Source organism: Rutidosis leptorrhynchoides, chromosome 2 (assembly GCF_046630445.1).
Source record: "Rutidosis leptorrhynchoides isolate AG116_Rl617_1_P2 chromosome 2, CSIRO_AGI_Rlap_v1, whole genome shotgun sequence".
NCBI lineage: Eukaryota > Viridiplantae > Streptophyta > Magnoliopsida > Asterales > Asteraceae > Rutidosis > Rutidosis leptorrhynchoides.
This window is the reverse complement of record NC_092334.1, coordinates 4,885,597-4,908,940: the sequence shown is the minus strand read 5'-3', so window position 1 is coordinate 4,908,940 and position 23,344 is coordinate 4,885,597. Positions and strand designations below refer to the sequence as shown.

The window sequence follows — 23,344 nt, the reverse complement described above, 5'->3', positions numbered from 1 at the left end:
GCTGTAACTTAGAGGGAGTTTATGAAATGATTAAGTGTAGTAAGTGAGTTTAAGAGTTAACAAATGGATCTTATAGGAATGATGATGATGGCGTGTAATATGGAGAAGAAAAGAAGGTTAATGACTAATCATTCTTACTAGCTAATCATGACATGTGTATGTAATGTGGCTTCCATGCAATTAGTCTTAATTAGGCATGATATTCCATGTATTGTTGTCTAGTATCTTGAAGACAAGCATGCTATGGAGGTTTAAAAGACAAACATGACATCCAAAAAGAATCCTCATGGTGTTGGTGATGATTTACGTGAGATGTAAGGGAGAAAAGGGGAGCATGGCTAGTTTATTCCATACAAGCAATTTGACAAGTGTTATGACATGTTTCCATGTAATTAAGACTTAATATTATGAATAATTAATTAGTGTTAGTTAGTCCTATATTAATTTTAGTTTAAGTGTAAGTATGTACCTAAGTGTTAATGACCTTGATTAGAGTTTGGTTAGTGGTTAATGTTGTAATAGTTTGGTAACTAGATGTATTAAAGATTATTACATAGTCAACAATACTAGATCATGTTATATACTTAATTTCATAAGTATATAAGTGTGTAGTTTTTCAAGTCTTAGGATTTATGGTGGTAAACTAGGGTTTATGGTAATAAGCTGGGGTTTCAGGACATTGTGCAAAAATGTAAAATACAATGCTTAGACAAGTAATACCTAAATACAACCTTAGAGTTACATAACTCTAAAAAAAACCAAGAAATAAATCATTAAGTTTATTCGTCAAGTCGGAAATTGAAATTTTTAAAGAAGTCGAACTATACAACTTAAGTTGAAAAGCTAGGGTTATGACATTACCTACCCGTTAAGAAAAATTTCGTCCTCGAAATTTAGGTGGTATTTTGATTATCGAACAGATGAGGATATTTCTGCCTTATATGGTCCTCACGTTCCCAAGTGAACTCTGGACCTCTCCTGGCGTTCCAACGAACTTTAACAATCGGAATCCTACTATGCTTCAATGTCTTTACTTCACGATCCATCACTTCCATTGGTTCTTCGACAAAATGCAATTTGTCGTCGATACTTAGTTCTTCCAAAGGGATTACTAAACTTTCATCTGCTAAACACTTCTTTAAGTTTGAAACATGAAAAGCATTATGAATACCACTAAGCTCTTGTGGTAATTTCAATCTATATGCAACTGGACCAATCCTTTCAATAACTTCAAAAGGTCCTACATATCCCGGGCTTAATTTTCCTCGCTTCCCAATCCTTATTACTCCCTTCTATGGAGAAACTTTAAGCATAACTCTATCACCTATTTGAAATTCCAAAGATTTTCTATGAACGTCGGCATAACTCTTCTGCCTACTTCTTGCCGTCTTTAATCTTTCTTGAATCTGAAAGATCTTCTCGGTTGTCTCGTGGATAATCTCTGGTCCTGTCAATTGTGAATCACCAATCTCACTCCAACATAATGGTGATCTACATTTTCTTCCGTACAAAGCTTCAAATGGTGCAGCCGTAATACTCGAATGATAACTGTTGTTATATGAAAACTCGGCTAAAGGTAAATATTTATCCCATCCACTTCCAAAATCGATTACACATGCTTGAAGCATGTCTTCTAAAGTCTGAATAGTTCTCTCACTCTACCCATCGGTTTGTGGATGATAGGTTGTACTCATGTCCAAACGAGTACCTAGAGCTTGTTGCAAAGATTGCCAAAATCTTGATGTAAATCTGCTATCTCGGTCGGAGATAATAGAAACTGGGACTCCATGTCTAGAGATAATCTCCTTGATATACAAGCTTTCCAACTTTTCAATTTTGTCGGTTTCTTTCATTGGTAAGAAGTGTGCAGATTTCGTAAGACGATCAACTATTACCCAAATGGTGTCATAACCATTCGTAGTCTTTGGTAGTTTTGTGATAAAGTCCATGGTAATCTTTTCCCACTTCCATTCGGGAATCTCAGGTTGTTGTAATAACCCTGATGGTTTCTGATTTTCAGCCTTGACCTTTGAACATGTCAAGCACTTCCCAACATAAGTTGCAATTTCAGCCTTCATGTTCGGCCACCAGTAAAATTCCTTTAGGTCATGATACATTTTCCCAGACCCGGGATGAATTGAATATCTCGTCTTGTGTGCCTCATCCATCACAAGCTCTCTCAATCCACCAAACTTTGGAATCCAAATTCTGTCTGCAAAATATCGGGTTCCATTACTCTTGATCTCAAACTTCTTATCCTTCTCACTAATCCCTTCCTCTTTCACGTTCTCTTCTTTCATAGCTTCCAATTGGGCATTTTGAATATGAGACATAAGGTTTGTCTGAATAGTCATATTTAATGACCTAACTCTCAGAGGTTTAACCCTTTCTTTGAGACTTAATGCATTAGCTACAATGTTTACTTTTCCTAGATGATATCGAAAATCACAATCGTAGTCATTTATAAGTTCTACCCAACGTCTTTGCCTCATGTTTAGTTATTTCTGATCGTAAATATGCTGAAGACTCTTGTGATTCGTATATATGGTACACTTGGTCCCATATAAATAATGTCTCCATATTTTCAACGCAAACACAACGGCTCCTAATTCCAAATCATGAGTTGTATAATTTTGCTCATGGTTCTTTAGTTGACGGGATGCATACGCAATGATCTTCTGTCGTTGCATTAAAACACATCCTAACCCTTGTCGAGACGCATCACAATAAACTATAAAATCTTCATTACCATCCGGTAGTGATAGTATAGGTGCAGTTGTCAACTTCTGTTTCAACATTTGAAAAGCAGATTCCTGTGCTGAGGACCATTCAAATTTCTTATCCTTGTGCGTTAACACAGTTAATGGTCTTGCTATCTTGGAGAAATTCTGAATAAATCTTCTATAATATCCAGCAAGTCCTAGGAATTGATGAATTTGAGATGGGTTCTTAGGCATTTCCCAATTTTTAATAGCCTCAATCTTTGTAGGATCAACATGGATACCTTCCCTATTAACCACATGACCCAAAAATTGGACTGAATCGAGCCAAAAACCACACTTCAAAAATTTAGCATATAATTGCTCTCTTTCCAAAAGTTGCAAAACTAATCTCAAATGTTGCTCGTGCTCATCCTTATTCTTTGAGTAGATCAAAATATCATCGATAAACACTATGATAAATTTATCTAGATACGGTTTGCACACTCTGTTCATCAGATCCATAAATACTGCAGGTGCGTTGGTTAAACCAAAAGGCATTACTAAGAATTCATAATGGCCATAGCGTGTTCTGAACGATGTCTTAGGCACATCGTCCTCTTTGACTCTTAATTGGTGGTATCCTGATCTGAGGTTGATCTTAGAATAAACACTTGACCTTGCAATTGGTCAAATAGATCGTCTATCCTTGGTAACGGGTAATGATTCTTGACTGTAAACTTATTTAGCTCTCGAATAGTCAATGCACATTCTGAAAGATCCGTCCTTTTTCTTGACAAACAAGATTGGAGCACCCCACGGAGAAACACCAGGTCGAATAAATTCTTTATCTAACAATTCTTGGAGTTGATTTAATAGTTCTTGTAATTCTGAAGGAGCTAATCGATAAGGCGATTTGGCAACTGGTGCGGCTCCAGGAACTAAATAAATCTGAAATTCAACTTGCCTAAATGGAGGTAGACCTGGCAATTCTTCTGGAAATACCTGAGGAAACTCTCGAACAACTGGAACATTCTCCAATCTAACCTCTTCGGTTTTGAGTTCTTTCACGTGCGCGAGAATAGAAGGATATCCCTTCATTAGATATTTTCGAGATCTCATACAATAAATAATATTAATGTTCACTTTGCTCCTATCTCCTTGGATTACTAATACCTCACCACTCTCAAGAGGTATAAAAATAGACTTTTCCGCACAATTAATATCCGCACGATTCTTAGATAACCAGTCCATACCAATAACAACATCAAAACTTCCTAACTCAACGGGCATTAAATCAACTTCAAACAAATTGTTTGACAAATTTAAGACACATCCTCGCATAATTTTATCTATTTTCATCAACTTACCGTTTGCCAATTCTACAGCATATCTAGTGTTTAAGGCTGTTAAAGGCCTATTAATCGTAACACTAAAATTTTTAGCTATAAAACTTTTATCTGCGACGGTATCGAATAAAATAGATGCTAAGTGATTATCGAGGAGGAACGTACCCGTGACTAATTCTGGGTCCTCACGAGCTTCTTTCGTTGTGATCTGAAAAGCTCGGCCCTTAGCCGTTTCACCCTTCTTAGCCTTAGGACATTCTTTCTTGAAATGCCCTGCTTGACCACATCCAAAGCAAACATTCTGCTTGTTCTTATCGTTCTTATCATTTCCTGGTAAACGAACTCTACAATCCTTTGGGAGATGCCCTTGCTTCTTGCATCGATCACAAATTACAGTACAAACACCAAAATGGTGTTTTGTACACCTATTGCAGTAGGGTTTATTTCCTGCATACTTACTATTTGAACCCTCAACTTTGGTAGTTCCCTGCTTCTTGGAATTACCTTCTTGGTTTCCATCCCATTTATGCTTCTCAGTCGTAATCTTCACGTCCATCTTGACATTGATTGGTTGACGTCGCACCACTTGTGCCATCAATTCATGCGCCATACGAATAGCACTCTGGATCGTGTTTGGTTTTGACGCCATAACATTTCCTTGAATGTCTTCTGACAAACCCCATATATATCTCTCAATTCTCTTATATTCAGGAGTGACCATGGTTGGGCACATTAAAGCTAACTCAAGGAATCGATTAGTATATCCCGCGATGTCAGTCCCTTCCAACTTTAAGTTCCACAACTCAGTTTCTAGCCTTTGAATCTCATTCCTCGGGCAATACTTATCAATCATTTGCTTCTTGAATTCTTCCCATGGTGTATCATATGCAACATCGATACCCACAGACTTGGCAAAAGAATTCCACCAGGTTAAAGCTCCATCTGAAAGGGTACATGATGTGAACTTCACTCGATCATTATCTGCGCACTCACAAATTTTGAATACCGATTCTAGTTTTTCAAGCCATCTCAATAACCCTACGGGTCCTTCCGTTCCTGAAAAACTCTGGGGCTTGCAACCCATAAATGTCTTATAATTGAATCGCTGCTGAACCCTTGCCACTTCGGGTCTCCTTTCATTCGCGGCATTTGTTGCACGTCCTGATTCAGCGTTAGCAATCGCTTCAGCTACTCTTTGAGCTACCATCTCTTCGATCTGAGCAGCACTCATTCTTGTGTTTGGATTGCTTTTCGGAGGCATTTTCTAACAAAAGAAAGACAAATCAAATATTTGAGATATTATAAGTAATATATATTTAATTGTTCACAATATGAAAATGAATTTAAACATTCATAATATAAAAGTTAACGATTAAGATAGGCTTTTCAATATTACAAAATTTGGGTATCTAACCTACCCTTTAGTTCCATTCATATAAACAAACAACTAATACATTAGTTACTTATCCTATAATATCCGAAATAAGAACATCTTAAGAGTGTAAACTAGAAAATCAACACACCTAATTATTAATGGTAGATCTAAGGTGGCATAATGGTGTTAACCACTGAAACCACTTCGTGCAACTGAGCTTCCAAACTTGTCACTTGTGTTGCAAGCTCACGATTCCTTGCCGACAAATCATCCACCCGGTACTTCAACAACTCGATCTCCTCCTGTTGCGTACACTGAACACCCTCGATTTCATTAAAACGAGAATAATTACCATCCTGATTCTCTTGGACATACAAATAGTCAACAGTTCCTTGAAGTCGTTCAATACATCCCTCATGCCTAAAAATTCTAGCTAACAAAGTGTAAATTGTGTCTTGTTGTGATTGACCCATTAATCCGTCCCTGCCATTAATGGTCGGAGGTACATTACGTTCATGGTACGGGGTTCCCTCTTGATGATTCCATCTACCTAAAAGGTCACGAACCCACATCCATCGTTCCCAGAATGATTGGTACATTTTGAACTCATTCCTATTAGAGTTGTCGTCTGAACTGTCGCTAATGATAATAGGTGTGGTCACAGTGTTGGATCCCGTAGAAACAGACGATGCCATCTTAACATACACAACATATAAAGGTTAGCCTATAGAATTTCCGACGAGTATAAATAATAATATATGACTCGAAAAATAGTAGAGACCGGAAAATTTTGACTCGGTTATAGATGGGACACACTAATGCAATCCTAGTTGGTCAGGTTTAGGCACACTAATGCCGTCCACGTTCCCTATAACCCAAGCTCTGATACCATGTCTGTCACGACCCCCGTCTCGATTTCCCAAGACGTGGTGTGAACTTTAACATAGTGTCCCAGGTTATAGTCAACGTAGCAGCGGAAACATATATTTTATTACATGACGGTCTCTGTTTTTAGTTTTGGTACATCGTGGTTATAAAATACAAGTACAGACATAGTACAAATAGAAATACATCATAATCTAGCTTATCAATACTAGATTTAACAAAAGACATTTTAAAAACTTCCACGATGCCCGACCTGATAGTGCTTCCAAAAGTTTGTAGTGACCCGAACTTTTCCATGTTTATATATATATTAAATGAAATTGTTATTTACATGATTAAGTGTTTCCAACATGTTAAGCAATCGAACTTGTTAAGACTTGATTAATTGAAATAGGTTTCATATAGACAATTGACCACCCAAGTTGACCGGTGATTCACGAACGTTAAAACTTGTAAAAACTATACGATGACATATATATGGTTATATATATAGTTAACATGATTTTATTATAAGTATGTATCTCATTAGGTATTTTAACAATGAGTTATATACATAAAAATGAGACTATTAATTTAAGAAACTCGAAAACGATATATATAACGATTATCGTTATAACAACGTCTTACTAGGTACATATGAATCATATTAAGATATTGATACACTTGGTTAATTATGTTAAATGATAAGTAAATATATTATTAAGTGTATTAACAATGAAATACATATGTAAAAATAAGACTACTAACTAAATGATTTCGAAACGAGACATATATGTAACGATTATCGTTGTAACGACATTTAACTGTATATACATCATACTAAGATATATTATATATCATAATATCATGATAATATAACAATTTAACATCTCATTTGTTATAATAAACAATGGGTTAACAACATTCAACAAGATCGTTAACCTAAAGGTTTTAAAACAACATTTACATGTAACGATTAACGATGACTTAACGACTCAGTTAAAATGTATATACATGTAGTGTTTTAATATGTATTCATACACTTTTGAAAGACTTCAAGACACTTATCAAAATACTTCTACTTAACAAAAATGCTTACAATTACATCCTCGTTCAGTTTCGTCAACAATTCTACTCGTATGCACCCGTATTCGTACTCGTACAATACACAGCTTTTAGATGTATGTACCATTGGTATATACACTCCAATGATCAGCTCTTAGCAGCCCATGTGAGTCACCTAACACATGTGGGAACCATCATTTGGCAACTAGCATGAAATATCTCATAAAATTACAAAAATATGAGTAATCATTCATCATGAAAACAAAATTACATATCCTTTATATCTAATCCATACACCAACGACCAAAAACACCTACAAACACTTTCATTCTTCAATTTTCTTCATCTAATTGATCTCTCTCAAGTTCTATCTTCAAGTTCTAAGTGTTCTTCATAAATTTCAAAAGTTCTAGTTTCATAAAATCAAGAATACTTCCAAGATTGCAAGTTTACTTCCAAGTTTTCTAAATCCATTCCAAGTAATCATCCAAGATCAAGAAACCTTTGTTACTTACAGTAGGTTATCTTTCTAATACAAGGTAATAATCATATTCAAACTTTAATTCAATTTCTATAACTATAACAATCTTATTTCGAGTGGAAATCTTACTTGAAATTGTTTTCATGTCATGATTCTGCTTCAAGAACTTTCAAGCCATCCAAGGATCCTTTGAAGCTAGATCTATTTTTCTCATTTCCAGTAGGTTTATCCAAGGAACTTGAGGTAGTAATGATGTTCATAACATCATTCGATTCATACATATAAAGCTATCTTATTCGAAGGTTTAAACTTGTAATCACTAGAACATAGTTTAGTTAATTCTAAACTTGTTCACAAATAAAAGTTAATCCTTCTAACTTGACTTTTAAAATCAACTAAACACATGTTCTATATCTATATGATATTCTAACTTAATGATTTAAAACCTGGAAACACGAAAAACACCGTAAAACCGGATTTACGCCGTCGTAGTAACACCGCGGGCTGTTTTGGGTTAGTTAATTAAAAACTATGATAAACTTTGATTTAAAAGTTGTTATTCTGAGAAAATTATTTTTATTATGAACATGAAACTATATCCAAAAATTATGGTTAAACTCAAAGTGGAAGTATGTTTTCTAAAATGGTCATCTAGACGTCGTTCTTTCGACTGAAATGACTACCTTTACAAAAACAACTTGTAACTTATTTTTCCGACTATAAAACTATACTTTTTCTGTTTAGATTCATAAAATAGAGTTCAATATGAAACCATAGCAATTTAATTCACTCAAAACGGATTAGAAACGAAGAAATGGCGAGTAAAACAAGATTGATAAAAACTACTCATTTTACCTACGTGAAAGTTAGTAATAAATCTATTCCAACCATAACCTAATCAACTTATATTGTATATTATGTAATCTTGAGATACCATAGACACGTATACAATGTTTCGACCTATCATGTCGACCCATCTATATATATATTGCGGAACAACCATAGACACTCTATATGTGAATGTTGGAGTTAGCTATACAGGGTTGAGATTGATTCCAAAATATATATATATAGTTTGAGTTGTGATCAATACTGAGATACGTATACACTGGGTCGTGAATTGATTCAAGATAATATTTATCGATTTATTTCTGTACATCTAACTGTGGACAACAAGTTGTAGGTTACTAACGAGGACAGCTGACTTAATAAACTTAAAACATCAAAATGTATTAAAAGTATTGTAAATATATTTTGAACATACTTTGATATATATGTATATATTGTTATAGGTTCATGAATCAACCAGTGGCCAAGTCTTACTTCCCGACGAAGTAAAAAATCTGTGAAAGTGAGTTATAGTCCCACTTTTAAAATCTAATATTTTTGGGATGAGAATACATGCAGGTTTTATAAATGATTTACAAAATAGACACAAGTACGTGAAACTACATTCTATGGTTGAATTATCAAAATCGAATATGCCCCTTTTTATTAAGTCTGGTAATCTAAGAATTAGGGAACAGACACCCTAATTGACGCGAATCCTAAAGATAGATCTATTGGGCCTAACAAACCCCATCCAAAGTACCGGATGCTTTAGTACTTTGAAATTTATATCATATCCGAAGGGTGTCCCGGAATGATGGGGATATTCTTATATATGCATCTTGTTAATGTCTGTTACCAGGTGTTCACCATATGAATGATTTTTATCTCTATGTATGGGATGTGTATTGAAATATGAAATCTTGTGGTCTATTGTTACGATTTGATATATATAGGTTAAACCTATAACTCACCAACATTTTTGTTGACGTTTAAAGCATGTTTATTCTCAGGTGAATACTAAGAGCTTTCGCTGTTGCATACTAAAATAAGGACAAGATTTGGAGTCCATGTTTGTATGATATTGTGTAAAAACTGCATTCAAGAAACTGATTTCGATGTAACATATTTGTATTGTAAACCATTATGTAATGGTCGTGTGTAAACAGGATATTTTAGATTATCATTTAATCTACGTAAAGCTTTTTAAACCTTTATTTACGAAATAAAGGTTATGGTTTGTTTTAAAAATGAATGCAGTCTTTGAAAAACCTCTCATATAGAGGTCAAAACCTCGCAACGAAATCAATTAATATGGAACGTTTTTAATCAATAAGAACGGGACATTTCAGTTGGTATCCGAGCGTTGGTCTTAGAGAACCAGAAAATTTGCATTAGTGTGTCTTATCGAGTTTATTAGGATGCATTAGTGAGTCTGGACTTCGACTGTGTTTTCTTTAAAAATGATTGCTTAACATTTTTGTTGGAAACTATATATTTTTAACATGTGAATATTATGTGATATATTAATCTCTTAACATGTTTGATATTGTGTGATAGATGTCTACCTCTAGCACAAATCCCATTGACTCACCTAATAATAACGAAGAGTCGAATATATATTGGACTGATTCACAAGTTCCCGAAGAGGAACTGGAAGAAGAATCAGAACCGGAAGAAGAATCAGAACCAGAGGAGGAAATAGAGCCGGTGGGGAAAATAATAAAACGGTTAAGTAAAAGAAAATCCTCAACCAACCGACCAAGGTTAATTATGGTCAATGGTGTTTCCGCCAAGGAAGCAAAATATTGGGAGGATTACCAATTCTCCGATGAATCGGATTCCGACGAGAATTCCGATGATGTTATAGAAATTACCCCAACTGAATTTAAAAAAAGCAAAAGAAAATAATAAGGGAAAGGGCATAAAAATAGAGAAATCTAATTCCAACCCCGATGAACTTTATATGTATCGTCAACCCCCGAAGTCCTTAAGTTGTAACAATGACCCGGGAACCTCTAAACCACCAGGTTTTTCTAAACCGTTGTGGAAAACGACAGCTAGTATTAGGGGAACATCATATATCCCTAGAAACTTGGCAAAACGAACCAAAACCGAAGAAGAAGAAACAAGCGAGTAGGAATAAGATAGTTGTATTCGTGTGGTGTAATATATGTAATATAGTGTGCTTATGCTTTATGATATATGTAAAAATTGCTTGTATTAATAAGTATTTTTTATGAATCTAACTCTTGTCTATTTTACAGTTTAAAAACACAAAATGGATAGACAACCCAATATTTTAAGAGACCTACCCGGTGACATGATTGATGAAATCTTGTCTAGAGTCGGTCAGAATTCCTTGGCACAACTATTTAAAGCGAGATCAGTTTGTAAGACATTTGAAGAACGTTCCAAGAATGTCTTGGTTTATAAGAGACTTTTGTTTGAAAGATGGGGGATATCACATTGGGAAACCCATAAGTTACGATGTGTTTACTTTGACGCATATATTGCGGGGAACCCAAATGCTATTTTACGCAACGGGTTAAGAAATTATTTTGACTCAATGTATCCAAATATAGGACTTCATGATTTAGAAAAAGCGGCTAACATGCAACATAAAGAAGCATGCTATGCTTACGGGTTAGTAATGTTCGCTTCTCACCAAAGTGAGAAAAAGAACATCGGGCTACAGCTATTAAACAAAACATTCTCACAAGTGACGGAGTCGGTAATTGGGGTAAGAAATGAGGTTTTTAGGTTATTACGAGACTGTTGGTGATTACGTAACCTTCGCCCTTTTGACGACGTTACAACACGTTGTCATACTATCAGTCACAACGGTTACGTTCCGCAAGACCAATGATGGAAAGTGGTATTAGTAAAACCAGAATGCATGACTTGTTTCTGGACGTATGAATTACGTGTCTTTGTTGCCTTTGCTGAACGCCTTATTTATTAACTAGAATTATCTTCGCAACTACTTTGTATCAAAGTTTTATGTACTATATTTCATGCTATATGTAAAATAGCGGTATTGTAAGTTTGCAAGTTATTGTATAAAGGTTTGAATATGATATATATATATATATATATATATATATATATATATTTTTTTTTTGTTGTGATTAGTTTTTCATATAGAATTGTAGTAGTTGAAATGGTATGTTAGCTACTAAGTATGAACTTAACGGGTAGGTATTACCTGAATTAAAGAGTATAAAACACTAATATGAAGAAAGAGCTTTTATAAATAAGTTCATATTACGCTACGAAATACTATTGACTACTCTTGATATTCTATATGATTAACTCGTTTCATTTGACTATTTTGAAGGAAATGGCACCGACTACTCGACACACCTTGAATATCAGTGAAGAGGAATTTCATGCCTTTCTTGCTTCAAACATAGCCGCAGTACAGGCCGCGCTACATACCAACAATAACCTTGGATCTAGCAGTACAGTAAATCATGTAGGATGCACCTACAAAGAATTCACTGCCTGCAAACCTTTGGAATTTGATGGAACTGAAGGACCGATCGGATTGAAACGGTGGACCGAGAAGGTCGAATCGGTGTTTGCCATAAGTAAGTGTACTGAAGAGGACAAAGTGAAGTACGCTACGCATACCTTCACAGGTTCTGCGTTAACATGGTGGAATACCTATCTAGAGCAAGTGGGACAAGATGATGCGTACGCACTACCGTGGTCAGCATTCAAGCACTTGATGAACGAGAAGTACCATCCCAGAACCGAGGTCAATAAGCTCAAGACAGAACTTAGAGGGTTACGAACCCAAGGATTTGATATTACCACGTACGAAAGACGATTCACAGAATTGTGCCTATTGTGTCCGGGAGCGTTCGAAGATGAGGAAGAGAAGATAGACGCGTTTGTGAAAAGATTACCGGAAAGAATCCAAGAAGATATAAGTTCACACGAGCCCGCCTCCATACAACAGGCATGTAGAATGGCTCACAAACTAGTGAACCAGATTGAGGAAAGAATTAAAGAACAGACGGCTGAAGAGGCCAATGTGAAGCAAGTCAAAAGAAAGTGAGAGGAAAACGGTGATAAGAATCACCAATACAACAACAACAGCAATTACAATAATAATCGCAACAATTATCCCAACAATCGCAACATCAATCACAACTACAACAACAACAACAACAACAACAACAACAACAACAACAACAACAACAGCAACTACAACAATCGTCCCAACAACAATAACAACCGCAACAACAACAACAATCAGAAGCAGCTATGCCAAAGGTGAGAAAAGTATCACTCGGGGTTCTGCACCAAATTTTGCAACAAGTGTAAAAGAATTGGTCATAGCGCGGCGAAGTGTGAGGTCTACGGACCAGGGGTTAACAGAACGAAAGGAACAAATGGTGTCGGAACGAGTAATGGCGGAGCAAGTAGTGTCGGAGCAAGTTATGCCAATGTAGTTTGTTATAAATGTGGAAAACCGGGCCACATTATTAGAAATTGCCCAAACCAGGAGAACACGAATGGACAAGGCCACGGAAGAGTTTTCAATATTAATGCGGCAGAGGCACAGGAAGACCCGGAGCTTGTTACGGGTACGTTTCTTATTGACAATAAATCTGCTTACGTTTTATTTGATTCGGGTGCGGATAGAAGCTATATGAGTAGAGATTTTTGTGCTAAATTAAGTTGTCCATTGACGCCGTTGGATAGTAAATTTTTACTCGAATTAGCAAATGGTAAATTAATTTCAGCAGATAATATATGTCGGAATCGAGAAATTAAACTAGTTAGCGAAACATTTAAGATTGACTTGATACCAGTAGAGTTAGGGAGTTTTGATGTGATAATCGGTTTGGACTGGTTGAAAGAAATGAAAGCAGAGATCGTTTGTTACAAAAATGCAATTCGCATTATACGAGAAAAAGGAAAACCCTTAATGGTGTACGGAGAAAAGGGAAACACAAAGCTACATCTTATTAGTAATTTGAAGGCACAAAAACTAATAACAAAAGGTTGCTATGCTGTTCTAGCACACGTCGAGAAAGTACAAACTGAAGAAAAGAGCATCAATGATGTTCCCGTCGCAAAAGAATTTCCCGATGTATTTCCGAAAGAATTACCGGGATTACCCCCACATCGATCCATTGAATTTCAAATAGATCTTGTACCAGGAGCTGCACCAATAGCTCGTGCTCCTTACAGACTCACACCCAGCGAGATGAAAGAACTGCAAAGCCAATTACAAGAACTTTTAGAGCGTGGTTTCATTCGACCAAGCACATCACCGTGGGGAGCTCCTGTTTTGTTTGTCAAGAAGAAAGATGGTACATTCAGGTTGTGTATCGACTACCGAGAGTTGAACAAACTTACCATCAAGAACCGCTACCCACTACCGAGAATCGATGACTTATTTGATCAACTACAAGGCTCGTCTGTTTATTCAAAGATTGACTTACGTTCCGGGTATCATCAAATGCGGGTGAAAGAAGATGATATTCCAAAGACTGCTTTCAGAACACGTTATGGTCATTACGAGTTTATGGTCATGCCGTTTGGTTTAACTAATGCACCAGCTGTGTTCATAAACCTTATGAAACGAGTGTGTGGACCATACCTTGACAAGTTTGTCATTGTTTTCATTGATGACATACTTATTTACTCAAAGAATGACCAAGAACACGGTGAACATTTGAGAAAGGTGTTAGAAGTATTGAGGAAGGAAGAATTGTACGCTAAATTTTCAAAGTGTGCATTTTGGTTGGAAGAAGTTCAATTCCTCGGTCACATAGTGAACAAAAAAGGTATTAAGGTGGATCCGGCAAAGATAGAAACTATTGAAAAGTGGGAAACCCCGAAAACTCCGAAACACATACGCCAGTTTTTAGGACTAGCTGGTTACTACAGAAAGTTCATCCAAGACTTTTCCAGAATAGCAAAACCCTTGACTGCATTAACGCATAAAGAGAAGAAATTTGAATGGAAGGATGAACAAGAGAAAGTGTTTCAGTTATTGAAGAAAAAGCTAACTACGGCACCTATATTGTCATTGCCTGAAGGGAATGATGATTTTGTGATTTATTGTGACGCATCAAAGCAAGGTCTCGGTTGTGTATTAATGCAACGAACGAAGGTGATTGCTTATGCGTCTAGACAATTGAAGATTCACGAGCAAAATTATACGACGCATGATTTGGAATTAGGCGCGGTTGTTTTTGCATTAAAGACTTGGAGACACTATTTATATGGGGTCAAAAGTATTATATATACCGACCACAAAAGTCTTCAACACATATTTAATCAGAAACAACTGAATATGAGGCAGCGTAGGTGGATTGAATTGTTGAATGATTACGACTTTGAGATTCGTTATCACCCGGGGAAGGCAAATGTGGTAGCCGACGCCTTGAGCAGGAAGGACAGAGAACCCATTCGAGTAAAATCTATGAATATAATGATTCACAATAACCTTACTACTCAAATAAAGGAGGCGCAACAAGGAGTTTTAAAAGAGGGAAATTTAAAGGATGAAATACCCAAAGGATCGGAGAAGCATCTTAATATTCGGGAAGACGGAACCCGGTATAGGGCTGAAAGGATTTGGGTACCAAAATTTGGAGATATGAGAGAAATGGTACTTAGAGAAGCTCATAAAACCAGATACTCAATACATCCTGGAACGGGGAAGATGTACAAGGATCTCAAGAAACATTTTTGGTGGCCGGGTATGAAAGCCGATGTTGCTAAATACGTAGGAGAATGTTTGACATGTTCTAAGGTCAAAGCTGAGCATCAGAAACCATCAGGTCTACTTCAACAACCCGAAATCCCGAAATGGAAATGGGAAAATATTACCATGGATTTCATCACTAAATTGCCAAGGACTGCAAGTGGTTTTGATACTATTTGGGTAATAGTTGATCGTCTCACCAAATCAGCACACTTCCTGTCAATAAGAGAAGATGACAAGATGGAGAAGTTAGCACGACTGTATTTAAAGGAAGTCGTCTCCAGACATGGAATACCAATCTCTATTATCTCTGATAGGGATGGCAGATTTATTTCAAGATTCTGGCAGACATTACAGCAAGCATTAGGAACTCGTCTAGACATGAGTACTGCCTATCATCCACAAACTGATGGGCAGAGTGAAAGGACGATACAAATGCTTGAAGACATGCTATGAGCATGTGTTATTGATTTCAGAAATAGTTGGGATCGACATCTACCGTTAGCAGAATTTTCCTTCAATAACAGCTACCATTCAAGCATTGAGATGGCGCTGTTTGAAGCACTTTATGGTAGAAAGTGCAGGTCTCCGATTTGTTGGAGTGAAGTGGGGGATAGACAGATTACGGGTCCGGAGATAATACAAGAAACTACCGAGAAGATCATCTAAATTCAACAACGGTTGAAAACCGCCCAAAGTCGACAAAAGAGCTACGCTGACATTAAAAGAAAAGATATAGAATTTGAAATTGGAGAGATGGTCATGCTTAAAGTTGCACCTTGGAAAGGCGTTGTTCGATTTGGTAAACGAGGGAAATTAAATCCACGGTATATTGGACCATTCAAGATTATTGATCGTGTCGGACCAGTAGCTTACCGACTTGAGTTACCTCAACAACTCGTGGCTGTAGATAACACTTTTCAAGTCTCGAATTTGAAGAAATGTTTTGCTAAAGAAGTTCTCACTATTCCATTAGATAAAATCCAAATCAACGAAAAACTTCAATTTATCGAAGAACCCGTCAAAATAATGGATCGTGAGGTTAAAAGACTTAAGCAAAACAAGATACCAATTGTTAAGGTTCGATGGAATGCTCGTAGAGGACCCGAGTTCACCTGGGAACGAGAAGATCAGATGAAGAAGAAATACCCGCATTTATTTCCAGAAGATACGTCAACACCTCCATCTGCTTAAAATTTCGGGACGAAATTTATTTAACGGGTAGGTACTGTAGTGACCCGAACTTTTCCATGTTTATATATATATATTAAATGAAATTTTTATTTACATGATTAAGTGTTTCCAACATGTTAAGCAATCAAACTTGTTAAGACTTGATTAATTGAAATAGGTTTCATATAGACAATTGACCACCCAAGTTGACCGGTGATTCACGAACGTTAAAACTTGTAAAAACTATACGATGACATATATATGGTTATATATATATATATATATATATATATATATATATATATATATATATATATATATATATATATATATATATATATATATATATATATATATATATATATATATATATATATATATATATATATATAGTTAACATGATTTTATTATAAGTATGTATCTCATAAGGTATTTTAACAATGAGTTATATACATAAAAATGAGATTATTAATTTAAGAAACTCGAAAACGATATATATAACGATTATCGTTATAACAACGTCTTACTAGGTACATATGAATCATATTAAGATATTGATACACTTGGTTAATTATGTTAAATGATAAGTAAATATATAATTAAGTGTATTAACAATGAAATACATATGTAAAAATAAGACTACTAACTTAATGATTTCGAAACGAGACATATATGTAACGATTATCGTTGTAACGACATTTAACTGTATATACATCATACTAAGATATATTATATATCATAATATCATGATAATATAACAATTTAACATCTCATTTGTTATAATAAACAATGGGTTAACAACATTCAACAAGATCGTTAACCTAAAGGTTTCAAAACAACATTTACATGTAACGACTAACGATGACTTAACGACTCAGTTAAAATGTATATACATGTAGTGTTTTAATATGTATTCATACACTTTTGAAAGAATTCAAGACACTTATCAAAATACTTCTACTTAACAAAAATGCTTACAATTACATCCTCGTTCAGTTTCATCAACAATTCTACTCGTATGCAACCGTATTCGTACTCGTACAATACATAGCTTTTAGATGTATGTACTATTGGTATATACACTCCAATGATCAGATATTAGCAGCCCATGTGAGTCACCTAACACATGTGGGAACCATCATTTGGCAACTAGCATGAAATATCTCATAAAATTACAAAAATATGAGTAATCATTCATGACTTATTTACATGAAAACAAAATTACATATCCTTTATATCTAATCCATACACCAACGACCAAAAACACCTATAAACACTTTCATTCTTCAATTTTCTTCATCTAATTGATCTCTCTCAAGTTCTATCTTCAAGTTCTAAGTGTTCTTCATAAATTTCAAAAGTTCTAGTTTCATAAAATCAAGAATACTTCCAAGATTGCAAGTTTACTTCCAAGTTTTCTAAATCCATTCCAAGTAATCATCCAAGATCAAGAAACCTTTGTTACTTACAGTAGGTTATCTTTCTAATACAAGGTAATAATCATATTCAAACTTTAATTCAATTTCTATAACTATAACAATCTTATTTCGAGTGGAAATCTTACTTGAAATTGTTTTCGTGTCGTGATTCTGCTTCAAGAACTTTCAAGCCATCCAAGGATCCTTTGAAGCTAGATCTATTTTTCTCATTTCCAGTAGGTTTATCCAAGGAACTTGAGGTAGTAATGATGTTCATAACATCATTCGATTCATACATATAAAGCTATCTTATTCGAAGGTTTAAACTTGTAATCACTATAACATAGTTTAGTTAATTCTAAACTTGTTCACAAATAAAAGTTAATCCTTCTAACTTGAATTTTAAAATCAACTAAACACATGTTCTATATCTATATGATATGCTAACTTAATGATTTAAAACCTGGAAACACGAAAACACCGTAAAACCGGATTTACGCCGTCGTAGTAACACCGCGGGCTGTTTCGACCTATCATGTCGACCCATCTATATATATATATTGCGGAACAACCATAGACACTCTATATGTGAATGTTGGAGTTAGCTATACAGGGTTGAGGTTGATTCCAAAATATACATATAGTTTGAGTTGTGATCAATACTGAAATACGTATACACTGGGTCGTGGATTGATTCAAGATAATATTTATCGATTTATTTCTGTACATCTAACTGTGGACAACTAGTTGAAGGTTACTAACGAGGACAGCTGACTTAATAAACTTAAAACATCAAAATGTATTAAAAGTATTGTAAATATATTTTGAGCATACTTTGATATATATGTATATATTGTTATAGGTTCGTGAATCAACCAGTGGCCAAGTCTTACTTCCCGACGAAGTAAAAAATATGTGAAAGTGAGTTATAGTCCCACTTTTAAAATCTAATATTTTTAGGATGAGAATACATGCAGGTTTTATAAATGATTTACAAAATAGACACAAGTACGTGAAACAACATTCTATTGTTGAATTATCAAAATCGAATATGCCCCTTTTTATTAAGTCTGGTAATCTAAGAATTAGGGAACAGACACCCTAATTGACGCGAATCCTAAAGATAGATCTATTGGGCCTAACAAACCCCATCCAAAGTACCAGATGCTTTAGTACTTCGAAATTTATATCATATCCGAAGGGTGTCCCGGAATGATGGGGATATTCTTATATATGCATCTTGTTAATGTCGGTTACCAGGTGTTCACCATATGAATGATTTTTATCTCTATGTATGGGATGTGTATTGAAATATAAAATCTTGTGGTCTATTGTTATGATTTGATATATATAGGTTAAACCTATAACTCACCAACATTTTTGTTGACGTTTAAAGCATGTTTATTCTCAAGTGAATACTAAGAGCTTCCGCTGTTGCATACTAAAATAAGGACAAGATTTGGAGTCCATGTTTGTATGATATTGTGTAAAAACTGCATTCAAGAAACTGATTTCGATGTAACATATTTGTATTGTAAACCATTATGTAATGGTCGTGTGTAAACAGGATATTTTAGATTATCATTTAATCTACGTAAAGCTTTTTAAACCTTTATTTATGAAATAAAGGTTATGGTTTGTTTTAAAAATGAATGCAGTCTTTGAAAAACGTCTCATATAGAGGTCAAAACCTCGCAACGAAATCAATTAATATGGAACGTTTTTAATCAATAAGAACGGGACATTTCAAAGTTAAGTACCTGAGATAAATACTTAAAAACGTCAATATAAATATTGGTGAATTCATAGGTTTAATACAATGCATAAGTTAAAGGACATCAAGATTTCATGTATAAAACAGTTAAAAAGTTATTCTAGTTCATGAGCTTTCGATATCGAACGTTAACGTAAAAGTACCCAAAAACAAGCGTCACTTAAGGTCTAAGTGCATATGGTCGAAGGTTATGCATCCTATAGCCTAGAAGGCCTATCCTGATGTGAGGAGTCATCCTCAAATAGATCTATTCATAATATTCGCGTTTACCAAACCGGTAATTAACGATATCAAAATCGGGCTTTCTAAATTGACCTTTGTTACTCAACATAGAATATAGTTTTAAGTACTTGATTCCAATATGTAAAATAGTAAACAAGTATTATCTCATCCCAAAAGTATAAAAGATTGATTAAAAATGGGACTACGAACTCACAGGTGATATTATGCGGTATGAAACTTGGAATTGCGGTTTAAGTACTTTGATGTACTTCGAGCTCGGGAAATAAATACATAAGTTATGGTCAGCGGTGTGTTATTACTAATATTAGTAATACTAATGATTTGTTTTATGTTCAAATGTAACATAGTGTACTCGGTTTTTAAAAGGCGGTTTCTCGGTTTACAAGTTTAAAGTTTTTATGTGGACTGATTTTACAAGTAGTTTTAGAAGTTGATTTTCTTATTTAAAATGGAGTGATATAAGGTAATTCTTATTTTATATGTGAAGGTATATGTGTTAGGCTTCTAAGAATATAAGACTTGTAATTTATATCATAAAAATGAATTTTATAGAATTATTTTACTACAAGTGGACAGTTTTGACTAGTTTAAAGTTTAATACAACTAAAAATAGTAAATCAAATTATTTAGACCTACCCTTTTGAAGTCTTGCTCTAATATAGTTATATTTTACTTATATAATTCGTTTTACTCAGAAAACATAAGTTAAATACGTTTTCTTTATATTCTAAGTGGTGACAGTTTCAACAAGTTTAAAACCCATTATTTAAATGTACAAGACCATATCCTAATTATTTCTTAAGATTTTTATATGATTCCAAAGCCTAACATGTTCTATTTTTAGTCTATTTTATAATGAAAATCTCCTAAGTTTTCATATCTAAACTTTGGTACCTCATTTTTGGTGATACATGTGTGTTGGACAGATTCTGTCCAAATCAGTACCCATAAAAAGTAAAAATACAAAAGAAATACTTAAACTACTTTATAAATCATGGGATTTTTACAGAAGGTCTAGGACTCATAAAAGTTTTATAATCTCAAAAATTCCAGTAGAAAAAGTGAGTGTAAGTATTTTCTAAAAATTCCACCAAATGAAGACTGATTTGGTTTCTTTGTAAGTTAAGAACTAACTAGTAAACTTAACACATTTTAGCTATATTCCTCTTCACTTTAAGTTTATTTTAGGTTGTTAAACATATGTAAAACATAATTTTAGTTACTTATGATCAAGATTAGAGTTAACCATGTAATCATCATTGAGTGTTTTTAACACTCTAGATTGTGCTTTTACACCCATTTCTCTTGAAAGTAACTTAGTAAGTAATAAAAGAAGTGTTCTTGGTGATTATACCTTGAGTAATGATAATGTATAAGTTGATAATGAAGAAGGAAATGGCTGTAACTTAGAGGGAGTTTATGAAATGATTAAGTGTAGTAAGTGAGTTTAAGAGTTAACAAATGGATCTTATAGGAATGATGATGATGGCGTGTAATATGGAGAAGAAAAGAAGGTTAATGACTAATCATTCTTACTAGCTAATCATGACATGTGTATGTAATGTGGCTTCCATGCAATTAGTCTTAATTAGGCATGATATTCCATGTATTGTTGTCTAGTATCTTGAAGACAAGCATGCTATGGAGGTTTAAAAGACAAACATGACATCCAAAAAGAATCCTCATGGTGTTGGTGATGATTTACGTGAGATGTGAGGGAGAAAAGGGGAGCATGGCTAGTTTATTCCATACAAGCAATTTGACAAGTGTTATGACATGTTTCCATGTAATTAAGACTTAATATTATGAATAATTAATTAGTGTTAGTTAGTCCTATATTAATTTTAGTTTAAGTGTAAGTATGTACCTAAGTGTTAATGACCTTGATTAGAGTTTGGTTAGTGGTTAATGTTGTAATAGTTTGGTAACTAGATGTATTAAAGATTATTACATAGTCAACAATACTAGATCATGTTATATACTTAATTTCATAAGTATATAAGTGTGTAGTTTTTCAAGTCTTAGGATTTATGGTGGTAAACTAGGGTTTATGGTAATAAGCTGGGGTTTCAGGACATTGTGCAAAAATGCAAAATACAATGCTTAGACAAGTAATACCTAAATACAACCTTAGAGTTACACAACTCTAAAACAAACCAAGAAATAAATCATTAAGTTTATTCGTCAAGTCAGAAATTGAAATTTTTAAAGAAGTCAAACTATACAACTTAAGTTGAAAATCTAGGTTTATGACATCTAGGGAACCAGAGAATAAACATGCTAACAAGTGTCAACACAAAGATTGGTGAGTTCATAGTTTTAATGTTTTGCATAATCTGTACATAAAGGTGGATCACAAGATTTCAGTTGTTTCATCCAGAAATGTTTATCAAAAATATTCTACGACATTGAGCACCCTGGTAACTAAACTTAATGTATATATAATTTATACCCTTTGTATAATCATCTTAATAATACACGCAAACCAACGTGTACGTTTCTCAAATAGCATACGTCTGTTAAAAGGCTGGTGCTCTAGCTCGGACAGGAATATCAAGCCCTATGGATCCATATACTACTACTCGCGCCCACCAGTTCTTATAACCGGCAGTTACTAGTTACCAAAGCTAAGGGATTTTCGGTTCAAACTCGGTGTAGAATTTAGTATGTACTTGTATCCATTGCGTTTAAAATAAAGTGGATGTATTCTCAGCCCAAAAAAATATATTGCAAAAGCATTTAAAAACGAAGCAAATGAAACTCACCTTAGCAGCACATAAAGTCGTTCACCAAAACGTGATTGAAACTCGAATTACCAAATAATCGTAGATCTCAACCTAGAGAACATATGTTGTCAATAAATGTCTATCAAGCTAGGTCATGTCATAGTGTATCACAATCCTAATGCTCGAGATCAACATACAAAGGTTATTAAAAGTCATTTCAAAAAGTTAATCTGACTCAATACTATAGTTGAATGATCATGGCAATCGAAACATTTTAACATTTCACATAGTTTCCCAATACTTGTAAAATCAGATTATAGTGTTTATAAAGCTTTAAAAACATGATAAGACAGTCAACTTTGACAATTGTTTAACAAAACGAGACGTGCCTTATATAAGGATTCATTTACTCGGCTAGTAGTATTCAAAAATCAAATTTATCAATCTCATAAATAGTTTGTTTAAATCTTAATTGCAGATTCAAAAGCAATTCCAATTATCATTAATCATAATTCAGTTGTCCATATCTTTTAATTCGTTCATCGAAATTACGCGATTTCTAAATGAAAAGTTATTGATTATTCGCCAGCTTTTCAAAAACATGCATATCATATAC

At 34.3% G+C, this 23,344-nt stretch overlaps 1 protein-coding gene across 1 annotated transcript; it reads right to left on the bottom strand.

The window, feature by feature from the left end:
* Positions 1-893: 893 nt before the first annotated feature.
* On the bottom strand, positions 894-5,309 carry LOC139894482 (uncharacterized). Its single transcript, XM_071877806.1, has 6 exons — positions 3,876-5,309; positions 3,469-3,794; positions 2,528-3,207; positions 1,999-2,428; positions 1,379-1,447; positions 894-1,197 (listed from the first exon to the last, which is right to left on the bottom strand). Exons 1-6 carry the CDS (start codon positions 5,307-5,309, stop codon positions 894-896), a joined length of 3,243 nt encoding a protein of 1,080 aa, XP_071733907.1.
* Between the last annotated feature and the right edge of the window lie 18,035 nt (positions 5,310-23,344).

Bases quoted from the DNA above. Each gene is read 5' to 3' on its own strand.
- LOC139894482 (XM_071877806.1), bottom strand. From the start codon at position 5,309: ATGCCTCCGAAAAGCAATCCAAACACAAGAATGAGTGCTGCTCAGATC. The intron at 3,208-3,468 runs GTGCATTGACTA...TCTGATGAACAG, and splicing joins AAGGACGGATCTTTCAGAAT to AGTGTGCAAACCGTATCTAG. The intron at 1,448-1,998 runs GTTATTACAACA...CACAATTGACAG, and splicing joins GAAAATCAGAAACCATCAGG to GACCAGAGATTATCCACGAG.